Source organism: Eulemur rufifrons, chromosome 20 (genome assembly GCF_041146395.1).
Source record: "Eulemur rufifrons isolate Redbay chromosome 20, OSU_ERuf_1, whole genome shotgun sequence".
Taxonomy (NCBI): Eukaryota; Metazoa; Chordata; class Mammalia; order Primates; family Lemuridae; genus Eulemur; species Eulemur rufifrons.
The window spans coordinates 17243838-17267568 of record NC_091002.1 but is presented as its reverse complement, the minus strand read 5'-3'; the positions used below and the strand labels follow the sequence as shown (position 1 = coordinate 17267568).

The following is a 23731-nucleotide window of genomic DNA, read 5'->3' as shown; positions in this document are numbered from 1 at the left end:
CTGTCTGGCTTCAATGTTCTCGCCCTTTCAAGCCACCACTTGCCTCTCTAAAGAAAATCCTACTCAAGGTTGAAAAGGTGTCTTAGGGTTGATCAAAGCTTGCAACTTTAGTGGTTCATCGACAGAACTGCAGAAAGTTTTTAATGTAAAATGGAGAAAGAGGTAAGGCATCCCAGACCAACTGCTAAACAGGAAATACACAATTTCAAAAATAACACAGATGGCAACTTGATCAACAGCCGTGAAATATCATAAAATTTAACCACCAGTAAACAGTAATCATAACACGTCTCCCTTAAAAATATGGGGAGCTTCACTGTTTTTAAAGCACATTCTAAATCAGGGGTTAGCAAACTATGACTCATGGGCCAAATCTGGCCCCACACTCCCTGTTTTCTGTGTGGCTGGGAGCTAAGAATGTTTTTTACATTTTTTAATGGTTGGGGCGGGGGAAAGAAGAGTAATATTTTGTGACACATGAAAATTATATAAAATGCAAATTTCAGTGTCCATAAACAAAGTTTTATTGGAACACAGCTGCACTCATCCTTATACATATTCTCCTACGTATGGTTGCTTTTGAGCTACTGTGACAAAGTTTAGTCGTTGTGACAGCGACCATAAGGCCTGCAAAGCTGAAAATATTTACTATCTGGCCTTTTACAGAAGAGTTTGCTAACTCCTGTTCTAAGCAGCTATTTTTTAAATCTTTTTTCCCCCAACACTTTGAGGCAAGCAAGGCAAGGACTGTTGAGCTCACGTGTCAGAAAAAGAAACAGAAGGCTTTAGAGAAGAGATGACTCATGGATTCCCACCTGGCTTCCTCCAACAGACTCTTCACTGTTCTCCGGTTCTGCAGCCTTCTCCCTGGCTCAGTCCCGCTTCGCCTGTCCATTTTCTAAACTACCACCAGGGTGTCCTTCCCACAAAAGGCAGTCTGCTTAAGCATCTCAGAGGGCTCCACTGTCTCAGGACAAAGTTTATATATGTATACACACACACACACACACACACACACGCATGGACCCCGGGGCTACACAGAGCCCTGGGTGGCCTAGCCCTGCTTGTCGTTTCAGCTTCATCTCTGACCACTCCAAACGTTGATCCCACCGGCCTGCTGGCCATCATTCCTTTGCCTTGGCCCACTCAAGTTCAGCAGCACGTGCTCTTGCCTGCAGTGACTTGCACATCTATCCCCGTGGCTTAGAAGACCTTTCTTCCTTACTCTTGAATCTCGTTCAACACAATTGTCACTGTTCTTTCACAACTTGTCTCAGTGACCATACACTCTGAGAAAGCAGACCCTAAGTTGATTTATGTTTCCCTTCTCTGCACTACAGTGGCATCCTGAATTTACCTTCCTCATAGCCCTTATTGTACTGCATTAATACATTTATTGGTTGGTGCTCCCACAAGCTCCTATTTGTGGAGTGCACTAAGCACTTTGGATACATTAGCTCATTAAATTCTTACATCAGCCCTGCGAAGTAAATGGTGATATTGTCATTGGCTTATAGATGGGGAAACTGAGGCACAGAATAGTTGAGTACATTTTCCCACCTAGAATCAAAGACTGTCCAAACCCAAAGATGAAGTTCTTAATTTCCAGGGAACACGGGGCCACATATCAATACCAAGTTGCACTCAATAAATGTCTATTGAAAACGAAATGAACGCATGAAACTCTGGTTCAGTATTCTTCACTTACTAGCTGTGTCCCTTGGAAAATTACATACATTTCTAAATTTCAGTTTCTCTACCTTTAAAGTGGGGGTACTAGTAAGTATCTCATGAAGTTATTTTAAGGATCAAATGAACCAGTTAAAACCTTAGTTCTGCTGACAGGCCCATGGAGGGGCCTCCCCACTCCACCCTCCAGGGCTACACCCCATGCTTTGCTTAGCAGTGATGCTCAGTTACCAGGGGTAGGAACAGAGGACAGCTGGACAGGTGCAGGGATGGGGAGAGATTTTTCTAGTGGGTGGAGCAGCAGAAGATAAAGAGATGGATCGCGGGTCTCAGCAGAACACAAAGGGAAGTAGAACTAGACAAAGGTCCTACTTTTGTCTATATATCATGCTAGAGATGACTAGTGTCTGCCAGTGTCTGGTCCCTCTCTGCTTCTTAGGCACACAAAAGAGTCCCAGCTTGCAGTCAGGCTGTCATGTGACCGGTCCTCATCAAAGCCAGGTAAGTGGGAGTGGCATGAGTCATTTCCAAGTGAGATAGTTAAGACCCAAGTTCCCACCTCTATGCTTTCTCTTCCTCTGCTGAGGGGTCCTTTGAGGCTAGATGGCTTAGCAACAAATAAGCCTTTGTGATATCAAGCTACTGAGATTTGGGTATTAATTTGTTGTTGCAGCAAAGCCTAGTCTATCCTGACTAATCCAGCCAGAGAAGAGGTGGAGGTCTTTTGTTTTCTCCTATATTACCTGGTCCCCCTGCTGTATCACTTTTTTACTGGAGGATTTTTTTTTTTTTTTTTTTTTCTGGAGAGGACCCCTCTCTCTTCACAGTTTCTGGGCCTGATCAGTGAATTTATGTATATCTGTCAGTCATGAGTGAAAACATTGAGACCATGCAAAGAAGAAAGAGCTCAGAATGCTGAGTGCCTCAGACGTCCTTTCAGACTCTTTTTCCTTCTAAAGCAATGAATGCTGAGTGCAGAGAGATGCCGCTGGGCTACAGATGGCCCTGGAGCAGACAACCTTGAAGACAAACTAATTTCTTGGTTTATTAGCTTCAATATGTTGTGGAAATGAAGAAAGCTGAGGGTTCCTTGAGCCACCTCACCTTCTGCTCCAGATTTCAGGACGTAGCTTGGGCATCCCTGGAGACAGTCCAAAGACCATCACACCCTAAAATTTTTATTATCAATCATCACTGAAAAAGAGATGTGGGAAGGGGTTAACAAATAGGAAATGGGGGTCCCATCAGTGGTCCATAGAATTTCCTCAAGTCTGTGCTATTAATGAGCTTCAAAATGGTGCCATGGAGTCAAATCTGAGTTGCCATTCTGAGGGACCTTGAGCTCTTTAATGCTTTGGAGCCTATTTGCCCTCATTTCTTGATTAATCATCATGACCACTATTTGTTTAGTGTGTAATATATACCAGGCTTTACTTGTATCATCTCATTGTAACCTCATGTCAGTACACACAGCTCTGTGACTGGCATACAATAGGTGGTTAATTTTTACAAGCTCCTCCTCCCCTCATTCAAACATAACATTGAGATCTCATCAATGGGGTTCAAAACCTCCAATGCAGCTTTAATCTCTTTATTTCTAACCCTTGTTTCCAGCCTACCCTAAATGCCCCCCTTTCCTGACTTCTGATTTTAAAAGGCCTCCTTTTCCCTTTATAAGATGCACCTTCTTTGGAATAACAGATCTGAGCTAATGTCAACTCAGGCGTCTCAGGTCTTGAGTAGATAATTCTTATTTCTCTAGTTGAGAGGGATGGACTGGGACTTCCCAGGTATGTGCTTAAAAGATAAGAGTGGGTCGTCACCTTTGTTTTTTTGGTCTCTGTCACACCAACTTTTGTCTTTCTGAGTAGGGTATGGAAAAGGGAGGCGCACGTGTGTGTGTGTGTGTGTGTGTTTGTGTGTGTGTGTGTGAGAGAGAGAGAGAGAAATCTGAGTAAATGTAGAGAATAACAGGTGGGAGGACAGAAGAAGACTAGAGAGATGCGTCAGCTGTTGTAGCAAGACATATATTAAAGAAAGAGTTGGGATACATAATGGTCATCTTTGGTTGTTTTATGGTATATTTATGAAATAGTTCCCTTCTTCTGTCTTCTCACAAAACCTTCAGGAAAATCTGTATTATCCCATTGACAGTTTAGGACCTCAAAGACACTGGGTGAGAGCAAAGAGGGCCAGTAGTCAAGGAGAACCTGTTACATTTGTGTAATTCTCACGAATTCTATCTCATCGGACTTGGCTAGGGAAGGACAGCATTGCCCCATCTCAACCCGCCTCCCACACACTCTGAGCTTTCCCCTCTGGGATTTCTAAAGACTGAACCACATCCAAGAGATTTACAACAGACTACCTCACTACAGCTGTTCCTTTCACAGTGATCCCTCATTGTGGCCTTACACCGGCTGCCATAGTAGGTTTGGGTGTGCTGTGGTCCTGAGTCCCTCCTGAAATCGCTGGGCAGGTGATGAGGAAAGGATAGTGCCAGAGTCAAAGGCTAGCAAGTGAATGAGCACAATGCTATAAGTGGGCAATAAACATACACTGCTGCTGTGCAGGATGGCATCTTAACACAATGACCTATAGATGAAAAGGTCAAGTGCTGACAGTTGAGGCAGCATCATCCCCGTCCACTCTCAGTTTCTGCACATTCTATCTAGTCTGTGTCCATGTGACAAATGGTGGATGTGTGGATTTGTGGAAGTGACTACAGTCCAGGTTTGGCTTTCTTCCTTAGGGCACTGAGAGAGAGGCCCTGTGCTTAGTAGGTCAGCGTGTCCAAGTCTCACATCAGAGAGTCAGTCAGGAAGGAGGAAGGAAGGAAACTCACATTGTTTATCATTTGTTATGTTCTTGAATAATTAGTAGGAAACAACTAAGGATCTCAGGCTTCAAAGTGAAGCAACAGACTCACAGAGGTCAAGTGACTTGTTCAAGGTCAAACAGCTTGACTTTGGAGGCAGGATTTGATACAGGTGTCTCTCATTTCCCGTCATTCCATGCAACCTCTCAAGGAAGTTTTATATAAGACAGAACCTTCCATCTAGAATTGTATCAACAGCGGTGGGAATTTCCTACCTATAGCAGATGATTCCTATATCTCAACTTGGCTTCTCACATCACCTGTGGCCTATTACTCTGTAGATGAAAAAGCCTTGGACATATCACTGCCCCTCTGGGCTCCAGTCTTAGCATTGGTGAGATGAGGGCATCTCACTGGAAAATGGCCATTTAATGTCCCTGTCAGTCCCTGTAGGAGTAAGAATCCACTATGGAGAGAGGAGAGAAAGTGCTAGATAAAATGCTTTACCTCAGGCTTAGCCCTTATACAAAACAAGGCATATTTACACAAGACTGTAGCCCAAGCCTCTTGCTTGTCACCGTTGTGACAATGGTTTTAGTCCATCACCACCACTAGGCAGAACAGAACTATTGGTGGCACTGGTCCCTTATCCATTATTCTGGAGTTCCAGCTTGCAGCTCCTACTCCAAGAGGGCTGTTGTAATGGGATCCTTAGAGAGTGTTTACTAGATTAAAACTGTGGCTGTCTTCTGCAAAGCAACTCTGCAAATGGCTTTATGGGTTTCGGATTTATTTTGTCTCAATGACTCGGCTCAGTTTGCAAATCAAATCAAAGCTGATTTTTCTAACTGCCACTCGGGTGCACCCAGCAGGAGTCTGCAGAGCCAGCTGTGTTCCCGTGACGGCTGGCGCCAGAGATGGGAGTGCTACTGTCTGCTGGCGGCCAGAGTGGTACCAACCAACAGGAGGAAGGCAGGCCACCATGTACCTTCCTGACCCTACCCAAGGCAAGTCAGGGGAAGCAAATTTTATTTTATGGAAGGAGAAATGGCAGACAGGATCTATGTAACCTCAAGGGCTAATGGGCAGAAATAATAAACAGCCAATTTAGATTCATAACATTGAGGTTCTCTCCAACCGAAGTATTCAAAGATGGGCACTGAGGGCGGATGAGGTCCCTGTCACAGCAGGAGCCCAAGCATCCAAGCAGAGGCTGGCCAGCCTTCTTGTTAGTGGGGATTGTAGATCACACAGTTGAGTCCTTGCCTCTGTCACTTTTACTCCTAGCTTCTAAGAGAACAGTCCTGACATGTCACATGTATTTGAAAAAATTGAGGCCATGGAAGAACAGTAACCTGTTAGCCCTCCATCCATCCATCTATCGATCCATTGATCCATCCCTCCATCGTTTATCCACTTGTTCATTCAACACATTTTATTGAGCACCAGTGTATGCTAAGATCTGGGGATATGACAGTGCCCATTATAGGCACAGTATTTGCACTTCTGTCACTTAGTCTATCAGATTTATATATAATATATATTATATATTTCTTTGTAATTTGTGATGAGTGCTATGAAAAAAAATATAGTGTATAATGACAATGAAAAATTGGGTGTATACATTAAACTGGAGGTCAGGATGGTCTTCTGAGGAAGTGAGGTTTAAGCTAAAGTCTGAAAGATGTTGAATCTGTTAAGGAGACTCATATGGTGGCCAGACCAGGGAGGGCAGGATGAGCAAAGGCCCTGAGGTTGGAAGGAGCTTGACGTGTCTGAAGAACTGAAAGAAGATAGTGTGCTGGAGTGTAATGGATAAGAGGATAGATGCCTAGATGAGGCTGGAGGGTAGGAGGGGCCAGATCATGCAGGCAAGACTGGTAGGGGCAGGGCCTGTGGGTAAGAGAAAGCAGAAAAGTGAATAGCTGGGTGCAGGGAGGGAGGCAGGGTGAGGAATTAGACAGGAGAATCAGTGGGTGAGGGGACTTGCATAGAAGTAGACATCAGTTCTCAAAGAGGAACTGACGAGTATGGTCCAGAATTAAACAACTACATCAGAAACAACTTTTTCCTGGCCTGCCCTGTCCCAGCCAGAGGGACATGAACTGAGATACTTGGGTACCTCCTTCAGCAGCTGCAGCCTGGAGCATCTTCTACCAGATGGATGATGTACCTTCCACAGGAAGAATTGGTTTCTCTCTACTTGAGGTTCAACACCTCCAAAGTCTAAATACCCCCCACCCCAAACCTCCACATGCTCCACTTTCCCAAGGATCACTTTGGAGCTTACATCTTCCACCTGTGCCTAAGTGGAGCCCATCTCTCACTTTCTAAATTCAGGATCAACACTGTTAATGGTTCTAAATGCTTCCCCTGCTCACTTGCCCTTTCTCACATTTCCGGTTTTAACCATAAGAACAAAACATGATTTTTAAATTGACCTTTTCTGCTCCCTGATTTTCTATTGTTTCCTCTTCAAAATCTGAATAATAGTGTTGTTCGTTTCAAAAACAAAACTTAATGCTTATTTACCCATTGGCTATGGTTTTCTCCCTACAGCTCTAAGCAGATCTATTCCCAGCGTTAGAGTGTGCCAAGTAAAGGGCTTCAGAATGGATTTGAGGCAGTTTTGTTAGCTTTTTGCTATCCCTTAATCCAATCTGACCAGTGTCCTTATAAAAAGGGGGAATTCTGGGCTGGGCACAATGGTTCATGCCTGTAATCTTAGCACTTTGAGAGGCCGGGGTGGGAGGACGGCTTAAGGCCAGGAATTCAAGACCAATCTGGGCAACACAGCAAGACCCCATCTCTACAAAAAATAAAAAAAAATTAGCCAGGCACAGTGGCATTTACCTGTAGTCCCAGCTACTCAGAAGGCTGAGGTGAGAGGATTGCTTGAGCCCAGGAGTTTGAGGCTGCAGTGAGCTATGATTGCACCAGTGCACCTCAGCCTGGGTGACAGAGCAAGACCCTGCCTCTTAAAAAGGAAAAAAATGGGGGATGGATTTGGACACAGACAAGCACACAGGAAAAATGCCAGGTGAAGATATGGCAGACATCAGGGTGGTGCTTCTGCAAGCCAAGGAATACCAAAGACAGCCAGCAAACCACCAGAAGCTAGAAGAAACACATGGAATTGATCCTTCCTCTGAGTCCTCAGAGGGAACCAATCCTGCTAACACCTTGATTTCAGACTTCTGACCTCCAGAACTGTGAGACAATAAATTTTTTGTTGTTTAAACCACCCAATCTGTAGAACTTTTTGCAGCAGCCACAGAAAACTAATATAGATCCCTTGCTTTGCAACCTTCCAAACTGAACAGCACTAAATTAGATCCCGGATGATTAGTAGCAACATTCTGAAAGTCAAGGGTTAGAGACACATGCTGGAGCCAGATGTGTGTCTAATGTAAGAGGCACTGGGCTTGAGGGCAGGTCAGAATGACGCTGAACGAGTGCTTGGGGCTATTCCAAGTAGCAATGTTCTGGTTCTGCAGGATCCACACAGCTGGCCCCACTGGATGGACTCTCAGGGTCAGGGCCAGGACAGCAGCAAGTTGCTCCATCATCAGAGCATTGGCCTCGAGTCTGACATGGGAGCACACTCAGGAAGATGAATGCTGCCAGCAGACCTGTGAGGAAGGTCCATGATGACAGAGAGATGGCAGAGCTTGGGAAGGGCTGATGGCCCATCTCAGGGACTTTATATACCCCTGCGGGATTCCCAGTATTTTCCTTTGTTAAAGGAATACTGTTTCCAGCAAGCCTACCTAGAAGGAATTTGATCTAGGTAGTCGGGGAGATGGGTCAAATATTGATTCCTGGCCTTAGATCCTTGATACAAACTTCTCATGGGTAATGGATGAAGTTAAATAAGGTTTGCCTTTAATCGACCCTAGATATTCCAATTGCAGCACCTGGCACTGAATGGACACTAATCAGACAGAGGTCTCCTTCCCTTTGCCCTCTCTCCGCATTCCCCAAGCATCCTTCTCATCTGATGTGGTGCTGAATGGTGGTTGACTGGCATTCTGCATTATCTAGCTCTCTGCCCCATTCCCAAGTATTACTGGGGCCCCGTTTCTTTGGGCTGAAGTGTTGGCTCTCACTAAACTGGAAAGCCGGGATGTTATGCTTGGACTCTCCAATACTTGACCTCTCAGAGCCCTGCCTTGGCTTGAGCAGCTGGGCACTCATACCCATTCATGCATTCCTGCCCTTTCACATCCACAGTTCACCTGCACACATACACCACTAAAAGAACATAGTAACCTAGAGACCAAGCAAGAGGAGAAGCCCTTATGCTAAGCGGGGGACAGAGAGCTTTTCTCTCTAGTTCTTCAAATGCCACTGCAGTTCTCCTTCACATCAGCAATGCAACTCTGGGGAAGCCAGGCATGGTGGGCTTCCATGCCTTTGAGGGCAGTGGTCCTGAAATTGCCAGGAAAGTATAGTTTTAGGTATCCTCCCATCGTCCCCATTTGTACCTATTGCCTGTCAGGTCACATGTTCCCAATTTTCAGTTTAGAAAATATGACCCAGAAAGCTACCCTTTCAAAGGGCTTTCATCCCAGAGGGTGTCCTTAGAATCCCACATACCCCACGGAGTGCAGAGTCATTGCATTGACCTCTTCCTGGTCTAGAGGTCAAAAGCTATCAGGAAGCCAAAGAGCATATCATGGTGAAGGTTTCTCTGTGAGTTCCCTTCCCTCTCTGGTTGCCTGTTTAAGCTGCAGACACCCAGCTGTCCTGACTGCTGTCTAGGGCCCTGGTGCTACCCAATTGATGGTTTTCTTCCTTCTACATTATCTGTTTTCTTCAGCGGAAAAGTCTGCCAGGGCCTGTGATTTGTGTCACTTTTGTTTGCAGGCCATCAATTCTCCTTGCCTCACAGAGAGTATTTTATCTCTTCCCATCCAGTAGCCTGAGTTCCTGAGAGGGAACAAGTTAGGGACATGCTGCCCTCTATGACTTATGTGAAATCAGGGCAACTTTTTATCACGGTGAATCCTCAGTGCTTCTGCCTTCCCCTTCCTCCTGCATCTTCCTTTTTGTGTCTACGTATTGAGCTGATTTTCGTCTTTTTGAGCTGGTTGTAAAAGTCAGGTGTGGTAGGTCTTGGTGCGTATTTTGTCCAATAGCCAAAGATATGCTCTCTCTCTCTCTCTCTCTGTCTTCTCTCCCCCACCTATATGAGTGTGTATGTGGGTGGGTGCATGTGTGTATATACTAACATGCATACACATATATAATTGGGTGCTGCCTTTGTTTATAGTTTATATCTATGGTTATTTGTCTACTTATATTTATAATTTTTATCTCCTTGGAAGCAATCTATGAAACTATGTATGCTATCAATACATGCAGGAAACAGAATAGAATTGCCCTATTTTGGTGTGTGTGTATGGGGGGTTGTTGTTAAAAATATCAGTTCTTTAACAAAAAGATAAACCTGATTTCCAACCATTCAACCTTGAAAGAGGTTAAATGATAACAAACCATTCATTGATTTCGTTTTTTAAAAAAAGTAATAAACAGAAACATGTACCAGTTGAAAGAGCCAGGCAATTCAATTATAATTAGGAAAACAAAAGTGATGAGCCTGAACAATGCTGCCTTAGTTTTGGGGATAAGTGTTGAAAATGCCAACAACATAACAATGTAGCATTTGTTTTCTCATTATTAAAGGCGCCAACACTAATCACCTAATTTTTGAAAGGCATATACCAATTGAATGAAGTACAAAACCCAGAAGATGGGATAGACATGCTTAAAGAAAAACACTCACGTAAACACAGACCTAAATACAATGAAAATATATAGCAGAAGAATATTTCAGTAAATTTATGTTCATCACTCCACTGATACCAGTCCACCCATCTATTCATCCATTCATCCATCTATTTAGTAAATATGTTTTGAGCTCTTACTATGTTTTAGGCACTATGCTACTAATATATACCCTAGAATGTACGGTCTGGATGCAAATGACCCCAGTGAAAATAATAATTCTTTCTTGTTGTTTTCTGTCATTGTTGCCTAAATTTTCCCTGTGTGGCTAGAGGAAAAATATTACTGAAATGGCTAAAGAACAGCTGAAGACAGACAAGGACATGCCAACATACCTTTCGTAGCCAGACGAACACAGTTGATTTTGGTCTCCTGTGAACAAAAAAATGAAATACCAGTTAATTAGTTGTGGGTTATATAAAGAAAATATACACATCTATGCATATACATACAAGCGTATGTCTTTTTAATTATAATTTAAAATTTGTCCTTTCCATTTTTTTTTCCCATTGAAATCACCTTTTAATTCCATTTCTTTATTTCGTCTCAGGCTAGGTGCATACATTGTTTGGTTCATTTCCTGGCTTCTGCTACCTCATAAACCTCTTCCCTTGGCAGAACCACTTTATAAACATATCAGATACTGTCTAGTACCCAACAACTTTAAGAATCACACTTAGTGGGTACATTGTGGTACGTAGCGTGTTTGGTTCGGTTGCATGAGTGAGCAAATGGAACAAGGGCATTCTTGGGAAACTTAGTTACAAGCAGTAATACATCCACATGCACAAACTTAAAGGACACTTGGCAATAGTCAAGTCTGTATATCAAATCAAAGACTCAATACCATTCCCAATATCTACAAAGAAAATAAAATACCCAGGAATATACTTAACCAAGAAAGTAAAAGATCTCTCAAAGAGAACTATGAAACACTGAGTAAGGAAATCACAGATGACACAAACAAATGGAAAAACATATCATGCTCGTGGAATGGTAGAATCAACAGTGTTAAAATGTCCATACTACCCAAAGTGATTTACAGATTCAATGCAATCATCATCAAAATACCAACATCATATTTCACAGATCTAGAAAAAAATAATTCTGCGCTTTGTTTGGAACCAGAAAAGAGCCCATTGGCCAAAGCAATTTTAAGCAAAAATGAAACATCTGGAGCCATCACATTACCAGACTTCAAATTATACTACAAGGCTGTAGTAACAAAAACAGCATGGTATTTGGACAAAAATAGAGACATAGACCAATGAAACAGAACAGAGAACCCAGATATAAAACCATCCTCATACAGCCATCTGATCTTTGACAAAGCAGACAATACATACTGGGGAGAAGAAGCCCCACTTGATAAGTGGTGCTGGGAGAATTGGATAGCCACATGCAGAAGAATGAAACAGGATCCATATCTCTCACCATTCACAAAAATTAATTCAAGATGGATAAAAGACTTAAATGTAAGGCATGAATAGGTAAGAATGCTAGAAGAAAATGTTGGAAAAACTCTTCTAGATATCAGCCTAGGCAAAGAATTCATAAAGACTCCAAAGGCAATCACAGCAACAACAAAAATAAATAAATGGGCCCTGATCAAATTAAAAAGCTTCTGCACAGCCAAGGAAACTATTATGAGAGCAGACAGACAACATACAGAATGGGACAAAATATTCACATGTTACACATCCATTAAGGGCTGATAACTAGAATCTATATAGAACTCAGGAAAATCAGCAAGAAAAAATCAAACAACTCTATCAAAAAGTGGGCAAAGGACATGAACAGAAACTTTCCAACAGAAGATAGACTAATGACTACCAAACATATGGAAAAATGCTCAATATCTCTAATCTTCAAGGAAATGCAAATCAAAATGACAATGAGATATCAGTTATCTCCAGTGAGAATGGATTTTATCAAAAAGTCCCAAAACAATAAATGTTGGCATGGATGTGGAGAGATAGGAACACTCATACACTGCTGGTGGGACTGCAAACTAGTTCAACCTCCGTGGAAAGCAATATGGAGATACCTCAAAGAGATACAAGTAGAACTACCATTTGATCCAGCAATCCCATTACTGGACATCTACCCAAAAGAACAAAAGACATTTTATAAAAAAGACATCTGCACTCGAATGTTTATAGCAGCACAATTCACAATTGCAAAGATGTGGAAACAACCCAAGTGCCCATCAATACATGAGTGGATTAATAAAATGTGGTATGTGTATATACACACCATGGAGTTCTACTCAGCCACAAAAAACAATGGTGAACTAGCACCTCTTGTATTATCTTGGACAGAGCTGGAACTCATTCTACTAAGTGAAGTATACCAAGAACGGAAAAACAACAACAACAACAAAAGAATGGAAAAACAAGCACCACATGTACTTGCCATCAAATTGGTATTACCTGATCAACAGTTAAGTGCACATATAATAATAACATTCATCGGTGTCGGGCAGATGGGTATGGGGAGAAGGGGATGGGTATATACACATCTAATGGGTGCGGCATGCACTTTCTGGGGGATGGACACGCTTGAAAGCTCTGACTTGGCTGGGAAAAGGGCAATATACATAACCTAAACATTTGTACCCCCGTAATATGCTGAAATAAAATAAAATTAAAAATAAAAGAAAACAGATTAAAAAAGAAAAGAAAGTTGGAGTCTATCCATATTTTGGAATATTATTAATATGAAGCTGTTAACAAAAATGATTGTGAAGGCCATAAATAGCATGTAATGATACGCATAAGAAAACATTAAATAAATAAAGCAAAGTGCAACTGTTTGTTACAACTAACATCTAAATCTGAGCTTAATTAAAAAATAAGTCCTGAAGGAAATATACTAAATCTTAGTAACTGTTGTACAATCAATCTGATAAATACACGCAGACAAGTATACTAATCTTAAATATAGCTTAACAAATCTTTCACCATGTAAACACACACCTATGACCAGCACCCAACACCGCCAGCGCCTCAGAAGTCTCCATCATGCCCCTTCTGGTCAACTCCTCCCCACAAAGGTGAACACTCACTTGCATTTTGTGGAAATTCTCATTAAAGAGAATTCTGGGTAGCTGCAGTTGTTTATTCTACTGCCTGGTTTTGTTCATTGCATCATATGTGAGAACTTTCTAACTCTCCTTAGAATCATCTTCCTTCTACAGATTTGTGCATGAAAACAAGCCATTTTCTAATACCACCCAACTGCCCTACATTTTTTTTCAATAAAAATATTTTTATTAATAAAAACAAAGGTTTTGGTACACAAAGCTCAACTCATAATCATTATAATTTTACTATGTACTTATAACCACATAATAATACCTATTATGCCAATTATGTTAGATTTTTTTTGAACCTGTGTACTTTCAAATACTATACTCTTATTTGGGAGTGGGAGGATTAGACAATTTACTCTCAAGAACCAAATAATGTAGCATATAGAATAACCTACACTTTTTAAAGTCTGTTTCTTATAATCTAGACTGCATGTCTGATGATACTTAACTCTTCCTGACTCTGACAAACACGATGTGGACATGTTTGCTTTCTCCTAAGTTCCTGACCAATTTGTCTTTGTTGGTTAGAATTAGGCACAGAATAACAAAGCCCTGAGTCACTCTCCTGACCTTCTGTGTGATTGGACTGTCAGCAAATGAGGAATACACTGGACACCTGAACTCCATCATATGAGAGGTCTGGCCAGTGTGCATGTGTTCAAGTCCCCAAACAGCTCAGGAAATGAGTACTTTCTTTGTGCTCAGATTGTATAAGGCTTTGGGGAATGAAAACAATTAGAGTATTTCGTGTTCTATCTCTACTATACCCTACTTCTAGGTCTGTCATATATACTGGGATGGGACAATACAATTTCATTTCTCCATTATTTTAACCTTACTCATGTTCCACCTCCCATTCAAGACTAAAATCTGCACAAAGGTATATATCACCTTGGGGTAGAACCTTATATCCTTACTGTTGTGCTTCTGTTGAGAACTGCTTCTAATCAAGGCTTTGCCAGTGCTGTGTAATATTGAGTAAATCTCTGTCCCTCTTTGTGGCTCAATTACCCCATCAATCAAATGACAGAGAACAGGGTAGAAAAGGCCACTTTGGTGCAGTAGGCAGGCCATTCTAAGGTTGCTTCAAGTCCTCAAATGCTGAATCTGGTTTCAGCTACTGTCAGTATTCCTGTTGTTTCACTATTCTGTCTTCTTGATTCTTGATACCACTCCATACCACCTCACCCCATGCAGATACATTGGTAAGCTATTACCTACCTTGCTTCCCAGAATGCCTCGCATCTGAATCTGCTTATAATCTCCATTTTTAGACTAAGCCAAGTCTGACTCATTCAACAATCCATCCATTATCCATCCATCCACCTGTCCATCATTCCATCCTTCAATTATTTACTGAGATTACAAGATGCCTGTCCAGTTGAGGACTGCACAGTGTAAGTGTCCAGGGTATCATGTTTTTCAGCAGCCACTGCTTATCCTCCAGAAAAACTTAGGTTAAGTTGCACAGCCAACGTGATGAAGAAGCCCTAGGTATATGAGTAATACCTGCAATTCCTACTCTACTTCCCCATTAGACTCCTCATTTAATAGGATCAGGATTTAGCCCTGATCCCATAGTTTTCAAAGTTTCCCCAGTTACTCTAACTTGTGCCTTTGTCTTCTCTAAGACTGAACTTCTCTAGTTAATATGATGAGATTTAGCCCTGACTCTGGACTATTTCCACATTTTTTTTTTTAAATTACTTTGGCTCATGTCTTAATTTTCCTCTAAGACTGGACTGGGACCCCCTGATAACCTACCTAATTCATTTATCCATTCAGTCAATCAGTATATATTTATTGAATGATAACTATGCACCAGGCATTGTGCTGGGTACTGGGGTTCTAAGCATGAGAAAAGTAGACATGGTTCTCAGCAGTCTCACATTTCTTTTTCTAGCACTGGTGTTCCTGATGTCTGGGATCATCTATCCATCTGTCTACTTGAACTATTCATAATCAAACACTATTAAAAGAATTCTGTTTATCCCCTCATTTTCACTCCGAGCCTTATCCATCACTAGTTTTCCCCATTTGATTAAATGCCACTATCATCTACTCAGTTGACTAAGTAAAAAACCGAGCAATCATCATTGATTATTCTAGATCCATCACTCGCACAACCAATCAACCAGAAATTCCTGTTTGCTCTGGGTAGGTGGAGAAATGAGTAACAATATAACACCAAATATTCCTGAATGTTCTTCAAAAACAACACATAAAAACAAAAAGAAAAAATAAAATTGTACAAAATCCACAACCTAAGCATAACTAACACACAGAGAAGTTTCAAAATGTCACAGTCGCTGTTAGTAGAAAAATAAAAACCAAATACAAATGACATTTCTCTGGGTCACTCAATATAAGCCTTTGTGAAGAGCAAGGGCTATATGGAAACACAATTTGGAAGACAGAAGAGACAAGCTAGCAGAAAGCATATAGCTGATGTAAAATAAGCTCCAGAAAGACAAAGTCCATGCTACCTGTGAAAATGCTAAAAATCATTCCTGGTAGATCAAAACTATGAGGACAGGGAAAGGACTTGAAAGAACACCTGATTCAAGGTGGCAGCCTTCAATAGACATCATTTACAGGTGAAATGAGGTAAAAAGAAGAGAGAGTAACCTTGGGCAATTGGATGGTGAAGGGAAAAAGAAAAAAGTGAGAGAATTTTAGGATCATAAAAGTAAACAGATAAAAACAAGAAAGAAACACCAGAACCCACCCCCATCTTCCATGACATACACAAAAAATCATTCATTAAATAAACTGTACTTTACTACCCCATCAGAACAGAGTGTTTCTAAACTGGGAATGTTATAAATCACCTTAAATCTATACAATTAAAAAAATTGAAGGGACTCAATAAAGCTACTCTATAAAGAAAATAGAAAATGAAAATCAAAACGTCACTAATGATGAAACTCTACCCTCACCAAGAAAACAATTATGAGGCAAATGTGATAACCACTACACTACGGAAACTCTTAAAGAAAACAATTATGAAACAGAAGAAAACAAAGATAACATAATATTCCAAACCAAATTAAATATCCACAATTTTGATTTAGAAAAGCACAAGTTAAAAACGAAAATGCACAAAAAATTAGGAAAATATAAAAAGAGAGACAATTTAACTCAGGAAAGAAATAAAAGGGAAAAAAAAATCATGTCAGAGATGAAGGTTAGACGGCAAGATGTCCAAAGAAGTAACTTAACAGGGGGTATTGAAGAAAGAGAGAAACACAACAAAGACAACAACAATAAAGAAAAAAAATTCACAAGCATCAGTGGAAAAATGGTTTAAAAGTAAGACAAAGAAAATCCAATATATGTATAGTTGGAATCTCAGAGAAGAGGGACATGATCATCTCCAAGATATATCATCATAGTGTTAAACTTAAAAAAAATCCTCAAGGCCTCTAGACAAAAAGATCAAAAATATTCAAGGGAAAGGGAATTAGACTATCATGAAACTTGTCAAAAACAACAAACAGGCAAGGAAACAATGGGGCAGCATTTTCAGAAAGCTCAGAGAAAGTATGAATCAGGAGTTTTATAGCTAGCCAGGAGTTTTTCAAATAGCAAAGCTATAGAAAAATAGCTTTTAACATTCAAAAGTACAGGGAATACTGTACTCATGAATTTTTATTGCACAATCAGTAGAGGTTAAATGTTATCCAACAAAGATACGATTGAGGAAACTTCAGCAAAAGGACTGTTGATAAGCATTTAATATATTTAATTATAAATCTAAGACCAAAATAAGGTAGGGACACAGTTGAAAGGAGAATATATAAACATTATCTTCTGACAATATAGAAATATAGAAATAATACAATTGAAAATGAGGAAGAGAAGAAATAGGGAAAGAGTAGAGTAGTATAAGGTCATTCATTGTGGTATAGGAAATAGGTGGAAGTTAATGGATACCATAAAACATTGACAAACTAGATAGCCAAAGTTTAAACAAGATAAACAAGGATTAAAGGTATTAAAAATATAAAAATAAAGGTAACTACTAGAACAAAAATACAAACCTTCCTAAATATCAAATGAAATTTTAAAATAAAAGAGTAAAGGAAGCACAGCAACAAGTATTATACAATTAATATGGTAAGTTGTTATATAACAATATTTGGCAGAGTCAAGATAAAATATATCAGTCATATCAACAAATGTGAATGTGTTTAGCTCACACAAATTAAATGAAAAAGATTTCAATCTGACTCACAAAGCAAGACTCAACTACCTTCTGTATGTAAAGGTCACACCTAAAACATTATTCAGAAAGGCAAAAATATAGGAATTAGAGAAAGCGGTAAACAGCAAATGAAAAAAATAAGAAAGCAGTGTTAGTTATCCTGATATCAAACAAAAATTCAACTCAAAAAGCATTAAACAAGGACACTTTTCTAGGCTAAAACCCACAGTTAACAAGGAATGTGATAGGTATGAATATCTATGCATCCCCCAAAATTTACATACAAAGGCACTAGTTACTTTGCATACAACCAACAATCAGTTGTCAGACATAATGGTAGCAAAACCCCATTGCAAAGGCAATCAAGATTAAATACTGTAATAACAAGAATATGCAAAACCTGTATGAAGAAAACTTTAAAGGACCCCTGAAAGACACAAAGTAGACTGGAACAAATAAATAGAAAGACATCCCTTGTCTCAGGTAAGATAATTCAACATCTTAAAGATGTCAGTTCACCCAAATTAATTTAAAAATTTAATGCAATCCCAGTGAAATTACTAATAGACTTTTTATGGAGCTGGATAATTGTACACTAAACTTTGTATGAAAAAATGAATATGTAAAAGAGTCAGGAAATGACTGAAAAAGGAATCCTGGGTGGGGAGAGTTTCCCTACCAGGTATTAAAGCACAGAGCCCTTCATCCTAACAGGCTGGTGCCGGTACACAAACAGGCAAACAGGCTAGTGGAATAGAACACGAAGTCCAGGAAAAGACTCAAGAATATATGAAAATTTAAAATATGATCAAAGTGGCATCTCAAATTATCAGGGCAAAGATGGACCTTTTAATAAATGTTGCCAGGACGACTAGACAAATATTTGGGGAAACAGGTAAAATTAGATTCATACTTTACACCATACACAAAAATAAACACCAAACAGCAAAAATTATACATCTAAAAAAATTAAACTATATAAGACTGAGAAGCAGATATGGGCAAATTCCTTTATAACCTATGTATAAGAAAGACTTTTTAACTATGACTCACTGTAAGAGCCTTAGAGTCAATGATGCTCACTGGTATTGACACTCACCTGTTACCAGATCTGAGTTTCTATCATTCCTCATTAAAAGGAACCAGAGTTGGGGCAGAGAACGCAGCAGATACGGTGTCAGAAAGAAAAGGATTTTTCAAGAACTAATGGACACATGCCAGAAGGACAAAGGAATCATCTTGAAGGGGCTCCACTAGCTAAGTCTGGGACAATTTTTAGCATAAAGATAAATAATGATGGTAATGAATTATAACCTACTGAATAAAATAAGAATCTATGAATTTTTATTCATATAAATAAATGAGTACATTAAAAATAGAGGAGAAAGGAGAATTCATCCTCACAACAGACGTTGACTAATAAATGTAGAATGAAGGATGGCATTAGAAAATCATCATTTGGCAAACATCTTTGTGATAGTTGGTTTAGACAAAAATTACCAGCAAATGCCAAAACGAAGGGATAAAATTTGGTGAAGAACAAGATTTCCCATAGGCTAGAAATATGTCTGTATAAAATACTTATACATTGCAAAGAAATAGTAATTTTATAGTGGAGAAAACCATGGTGGACACTTTAATTTATCAAAGTTAACATTATCAGTGATAGAACAAATTGACATCGTATGCCTCCTGATACGACACACCGAGAAGAACCCAACATCACTTTTGCGATGTTCCTGACCCTGACAAACACGCATAACCTGAATCTAATCATGAGGAAACCACAGATAAACCCAATTTGAGGGACATTCTGTAAAATAACTGGCCTGTAGTTTTCAAGGAGTCAAGGGCGTAAAAGCCAAGGAAAGACAGGGATACAAGGACTCCGAAGGGCATGACAACTAAACGCAACGTGTGATCCTGGACAAGAATTTTTTTAAAATTTTACTGTAAAGTATGCAACAGAGACAATTGTTAACATTGGGGCCAGCAGTATTACATCAACATCAATTTCCCGGCAATAGTATTGCGGCTACATTGGAAATGCACATCAAAGCATTTAGGAATAAAGAGGTGATAGATCAACTGATTTATAGATAGGAGAAAAAGAGAAAAAAGGGAGGGAGAGAGAGACAGAGGGAAAATGGAATGATAAAGCAACTTGGTAAAGTGTTAACAATTAGGGAATCCAGGCAGAGAGTTTATGAACGTTCTTTATATTATTCTTGAAACTTCTTTGTGAGTTTGAAATTATCCAAAATACAGAATTAACAAATATTTGGTGGAATAGAGGGAGTGAGTTGGGATAAAACAAGATGGACTGTGGGTCAGTCATTGCTGAGGCTGAGTGATGGGCATACAGAGATCACTCTATCATCTATCCTCTTTATTTACATGCACATGTGAAAGGTTTCCGAACAACATTTTTGTAAAGGTGAGAACAATACATATTTTCCCACATCCTGAATACACTGTGTTCTCTTGGTCCCTGTGGTTACCATTATGGTCCAAACCACACTGTCTCTTGCCTGGATGACTGCAATAGTTTCCTGACCACCCCACCTGAAGCCTTTCTGGACCCCTGTAACTAATTCCCTCTCCTCATTAGCCAGAGTAAGCTTTTAATTACCCAAGTCAGGTACCACCACTTCTGGTTTAAAACTCTCCAGTCGATTCCCAGTGGACCAGAGATTAAACCCCAACTCACTCCCTTCACCCTCACTGTCCCACCCAAGCAAACACTGCTGTCCCCTCTGACTCACCACCCCTCCCCTCCAGGTACAATGGTCTTGCTTATGATCCCCAAACATGCCCAATTTACTTCATCCTCAGGGACTTTATGCTTGCTGTTCCCTCTGCCTGCAATGCCTTGAGACCTTCACTTTCTCATCACATGAGTTCTGTTCTATGCCACCTGCTCAAAGATGCCTTCCCTGCTGATGCCACTCAGTTGCCACACTCTCCATCTGCCCCTATCGTGTCGCCCCTTTCAATTCTCCCACATCAGTATATGAAACTATTTATTTGTATATTTACTAATTATCACTCCTCCATCCTCCCCCTAGAAAGTAAGTCCATTGGAAGCAGGAGACTTGCCTGTCCCTTTCGTTGGTGGTATAGTATTTGGCACATATCGAACACGCCATAAATAACAAATGAAGTTAGACATTCAGATTCTGGTTCTGTTCCTCATTCAGTGAGTAACCTTGAGTAAATTCTCCAGGTAAATTCCTTAATCTTTCTGACTCACAGCAGTCTCACCTGCAGAATGAGAGCAACACTCTCTGCACGTCTCACTAGGGTGAACAAGATTTTGTGTGCACAAGTGCATGAAAGATGCAAATATTTGTGCATAACCTTATGATTTTAATAAATTGATATTGGGATTATTTTCTAATTTTCCCTGTCTTCAAGAGAATAAATTCTGAGCTTTTTATGATGGCATGCAAGGGCCCCCATTATCTGGTCTGTGTTTCTCTCTGGCCTTCTCTCCATATCCCAGAACCAATCCCAGCAAATCTCCACAAATGTATCAGGGAATTTCCCACCTTTGGGCTTTTGCCAAGTACACCTTCTCCTCTGCCCCATTGTCTGCCTGGAAAATATCCACTTAACTCTCAATATTCAACTCAACTCAAATGTCACTTTTTCTATAAGACTTTTCCTAAGCACCTCCCCCGCCCCTCCACCTCCAAGTTTGCAGCTGTGTACCAAGTCTTCAGCCACCGTGATTCCTGGTACGGGTTATTGTATATATTTGTTCTCATGACTGTCTTCTCCATGGACTGTGGGTTCCCTGAGACAGGTATCTTATTTATCTGTGTATCTCCCTCGGACTCAGAGTGAGCCCTTAAATCAATGATCGCCGGATTACCACCATCCCCTTACAGAGGAGAGCATGACAAATGAAGGCACAATTTTGCTAAGTAAACAAATGCAGACGGATGTGGGAGACTGGGTTTAACCCATGGCTCTGTTCTTGAGCAAATCACTTCCCAACACCGGACTTCAGTTTCTTTTTCTGCCAAAAGAAGAGAACTGGGCAATCTATAAATGAGCTCCCTTCCAATACCGCATTTTACGTCTCTCATTCCTCAACGATGTGACTTTGAGGCTATGGATTGGCTGTACAAGTTATCCCCTACCTGGGATGTCAGAAATGTGGTTCCTCAGGGCCTCATGGAGAGGGGCTTAGACTTTCTATCAGGAGCTGACAACCCTGGGTCTGAACCGACCTAACCCGGAACAGACCTCCGTGTTTCCCCGCACAGCTCTTATCTGAACTTAATGATTCCTGCTCTCTGTGAGAGATCCGTTGAGCTGTAATTACTAATTGATGTTTGTAAAGTCTTTGAAATTCTCAGGTGACAGATGTAATCAAAGGCCAATTTATTATGATAATTGTTATTAGTACAGCTCCTCACTATTTGTTGATGTAAATGGCAGGGCCAGCAGGTGTTTCAAGATTGAATGGGAGATCGAGGCTGGCCATGTCCGGTGGGAGAAAGAGGAACGTATGGGTGTGTGAGGGATTTGAGATCTTTTAGGGACTCCTGCTGGTTCCAGTGGAGCCATATCCCTCTGTGAAGCCACTTTTTGGGTCTAAGACCCAGCATGAAACAGGGCACTAAAGGCACAGGACTGCCTACTTGAATTTTTTGCATGCAAAGATTAAAACTCAGCTTAGTCTCTTGCTTCTGGAATGTTTTTCAGCAAATCATAGCCTCTGAGGCCTGGCTTGCTCACGTGTTAAATGAGGATACAGAGTGCACCAATTTACACGGGCTGTGATTGAAGAATATGTATGAAGCAAGCAATCATGGATGGGGGAAGAAGAGTGAGGAGGCTGTTGAAGTTGTCCAGGCAAGAGATGGTGGTATCCAGGCCTGGGATGGTAGCACTGGAGATGAGAAAAGTATACAGATTGGAAAGAATTTTAAAGTGCAGAATAAATACAACTTGGTGATGATTGGATGTAGAAGGTGAGATGTCTTAGGCAACCCAGACTTTACTGAGATAGGAAAGGTTGAGGAATAATTTGGTGGGGTGGTGGTGGATGAACAATTCAGTTTTTACAAAATCATTGCCTATTATTTCCATCAGTGTCTTGTAGGTTTGGTTCATGTCAATCGCCTCAGTTCTGTAACCTAATGAATTAAGTGGATGGATTTGCAAAGTTGAGGGCCATGATGTGAAAGATGGAACTTGACCAAAATTCAGCCTCTAGGAAGGAAGGGCTGGCAGAAGAATTGTCCACTTCTTCACTTGTCTCTCTGCAAGTGCAACATTCCCCTCTTTCTGGTCCATGCATCCAGCATGCCAGCTGGCATCTCTGGACACCCTGGACCTCACTGATTTTGCTCCTCCTCCCTGAATTCCCTCCTCCCACATGATGCCCACAGTCTATTCAGATTTGACTGACGAGTAAAAAGTCTGGGCCCCTATAGATTTTGCTCCTTCTTTCCTTAGTGTCCCTCCCCACTCTGCCCCATATATGCCACCTCTGATAGTCCAGGAGTGATAACTGACATTGTTTATTGCACACCAAGCATTGTGACAGCATTTTTTCATACATCTTGTCATTTAATGTTTACAAAAATTCTTATAAAGTTAATACTAGGGGCATCACAATTTTTCAAAAGAGAAAGAGACTCAGAGAGCTTAAGTCACTTGCCTAAGGTCACGTGGCTGGTCAGTGTCCACCTATGCAATAGGAAAGACCCCATGCTAGGCATAGTCACCAAAAATGCTGAGGAGAAATATACTTGGACATCCATTAATCTCATTTAATATCATTAATTAATAGCATCAATGCCATTTTCAGCACAAGAAACAGACAAAATCCTTTAGTGGAAATGTCTGTATTAAATTCTAATATTTTAATCTCAGGTTTCATAGGCTTGATATAGAAGAGACAAATCAAGTGTTTGACCCAAAATATTCTTATGATATTGACCTGCATCTCTTCAGGGCCTCTTATGTAAGGATATATGTGATAAATCCCCCCTTTAGTGTCTCATACATATATACACTTCCTTCTATTAAGTAAGAGAAGCTATGCAAATTTGCCACATGTTCCTTTTTGCCTTGGCTTCCAGGAAGCCCAAAAGGTACAAATAGTGTACCATTT

General features: G+C 40.5%; 1 protein-coding gene across 1 annotated transcript in view; it reads right to left on the bottom strand.

Annotated features, from left to right (window-relative positions):
- The window catches only part of PTPRT (protein tyrosine phosphatase receptor type T), a 778866-nt gene that overhangs the window by 173006 nt on the left and 582129 nt on the right, over nt 1-23731 (bottom strand). Inside the window, exon 19 of the mRNA XM_069495747.1 lies at nt 10633-10669. Coding sequence (XP_069351848.1) covers nt 10633-10669 — 37 coding nt within the window. The remainder of the gene's footprint in view (nt 1-10632; nt 10670-23731) is intronic.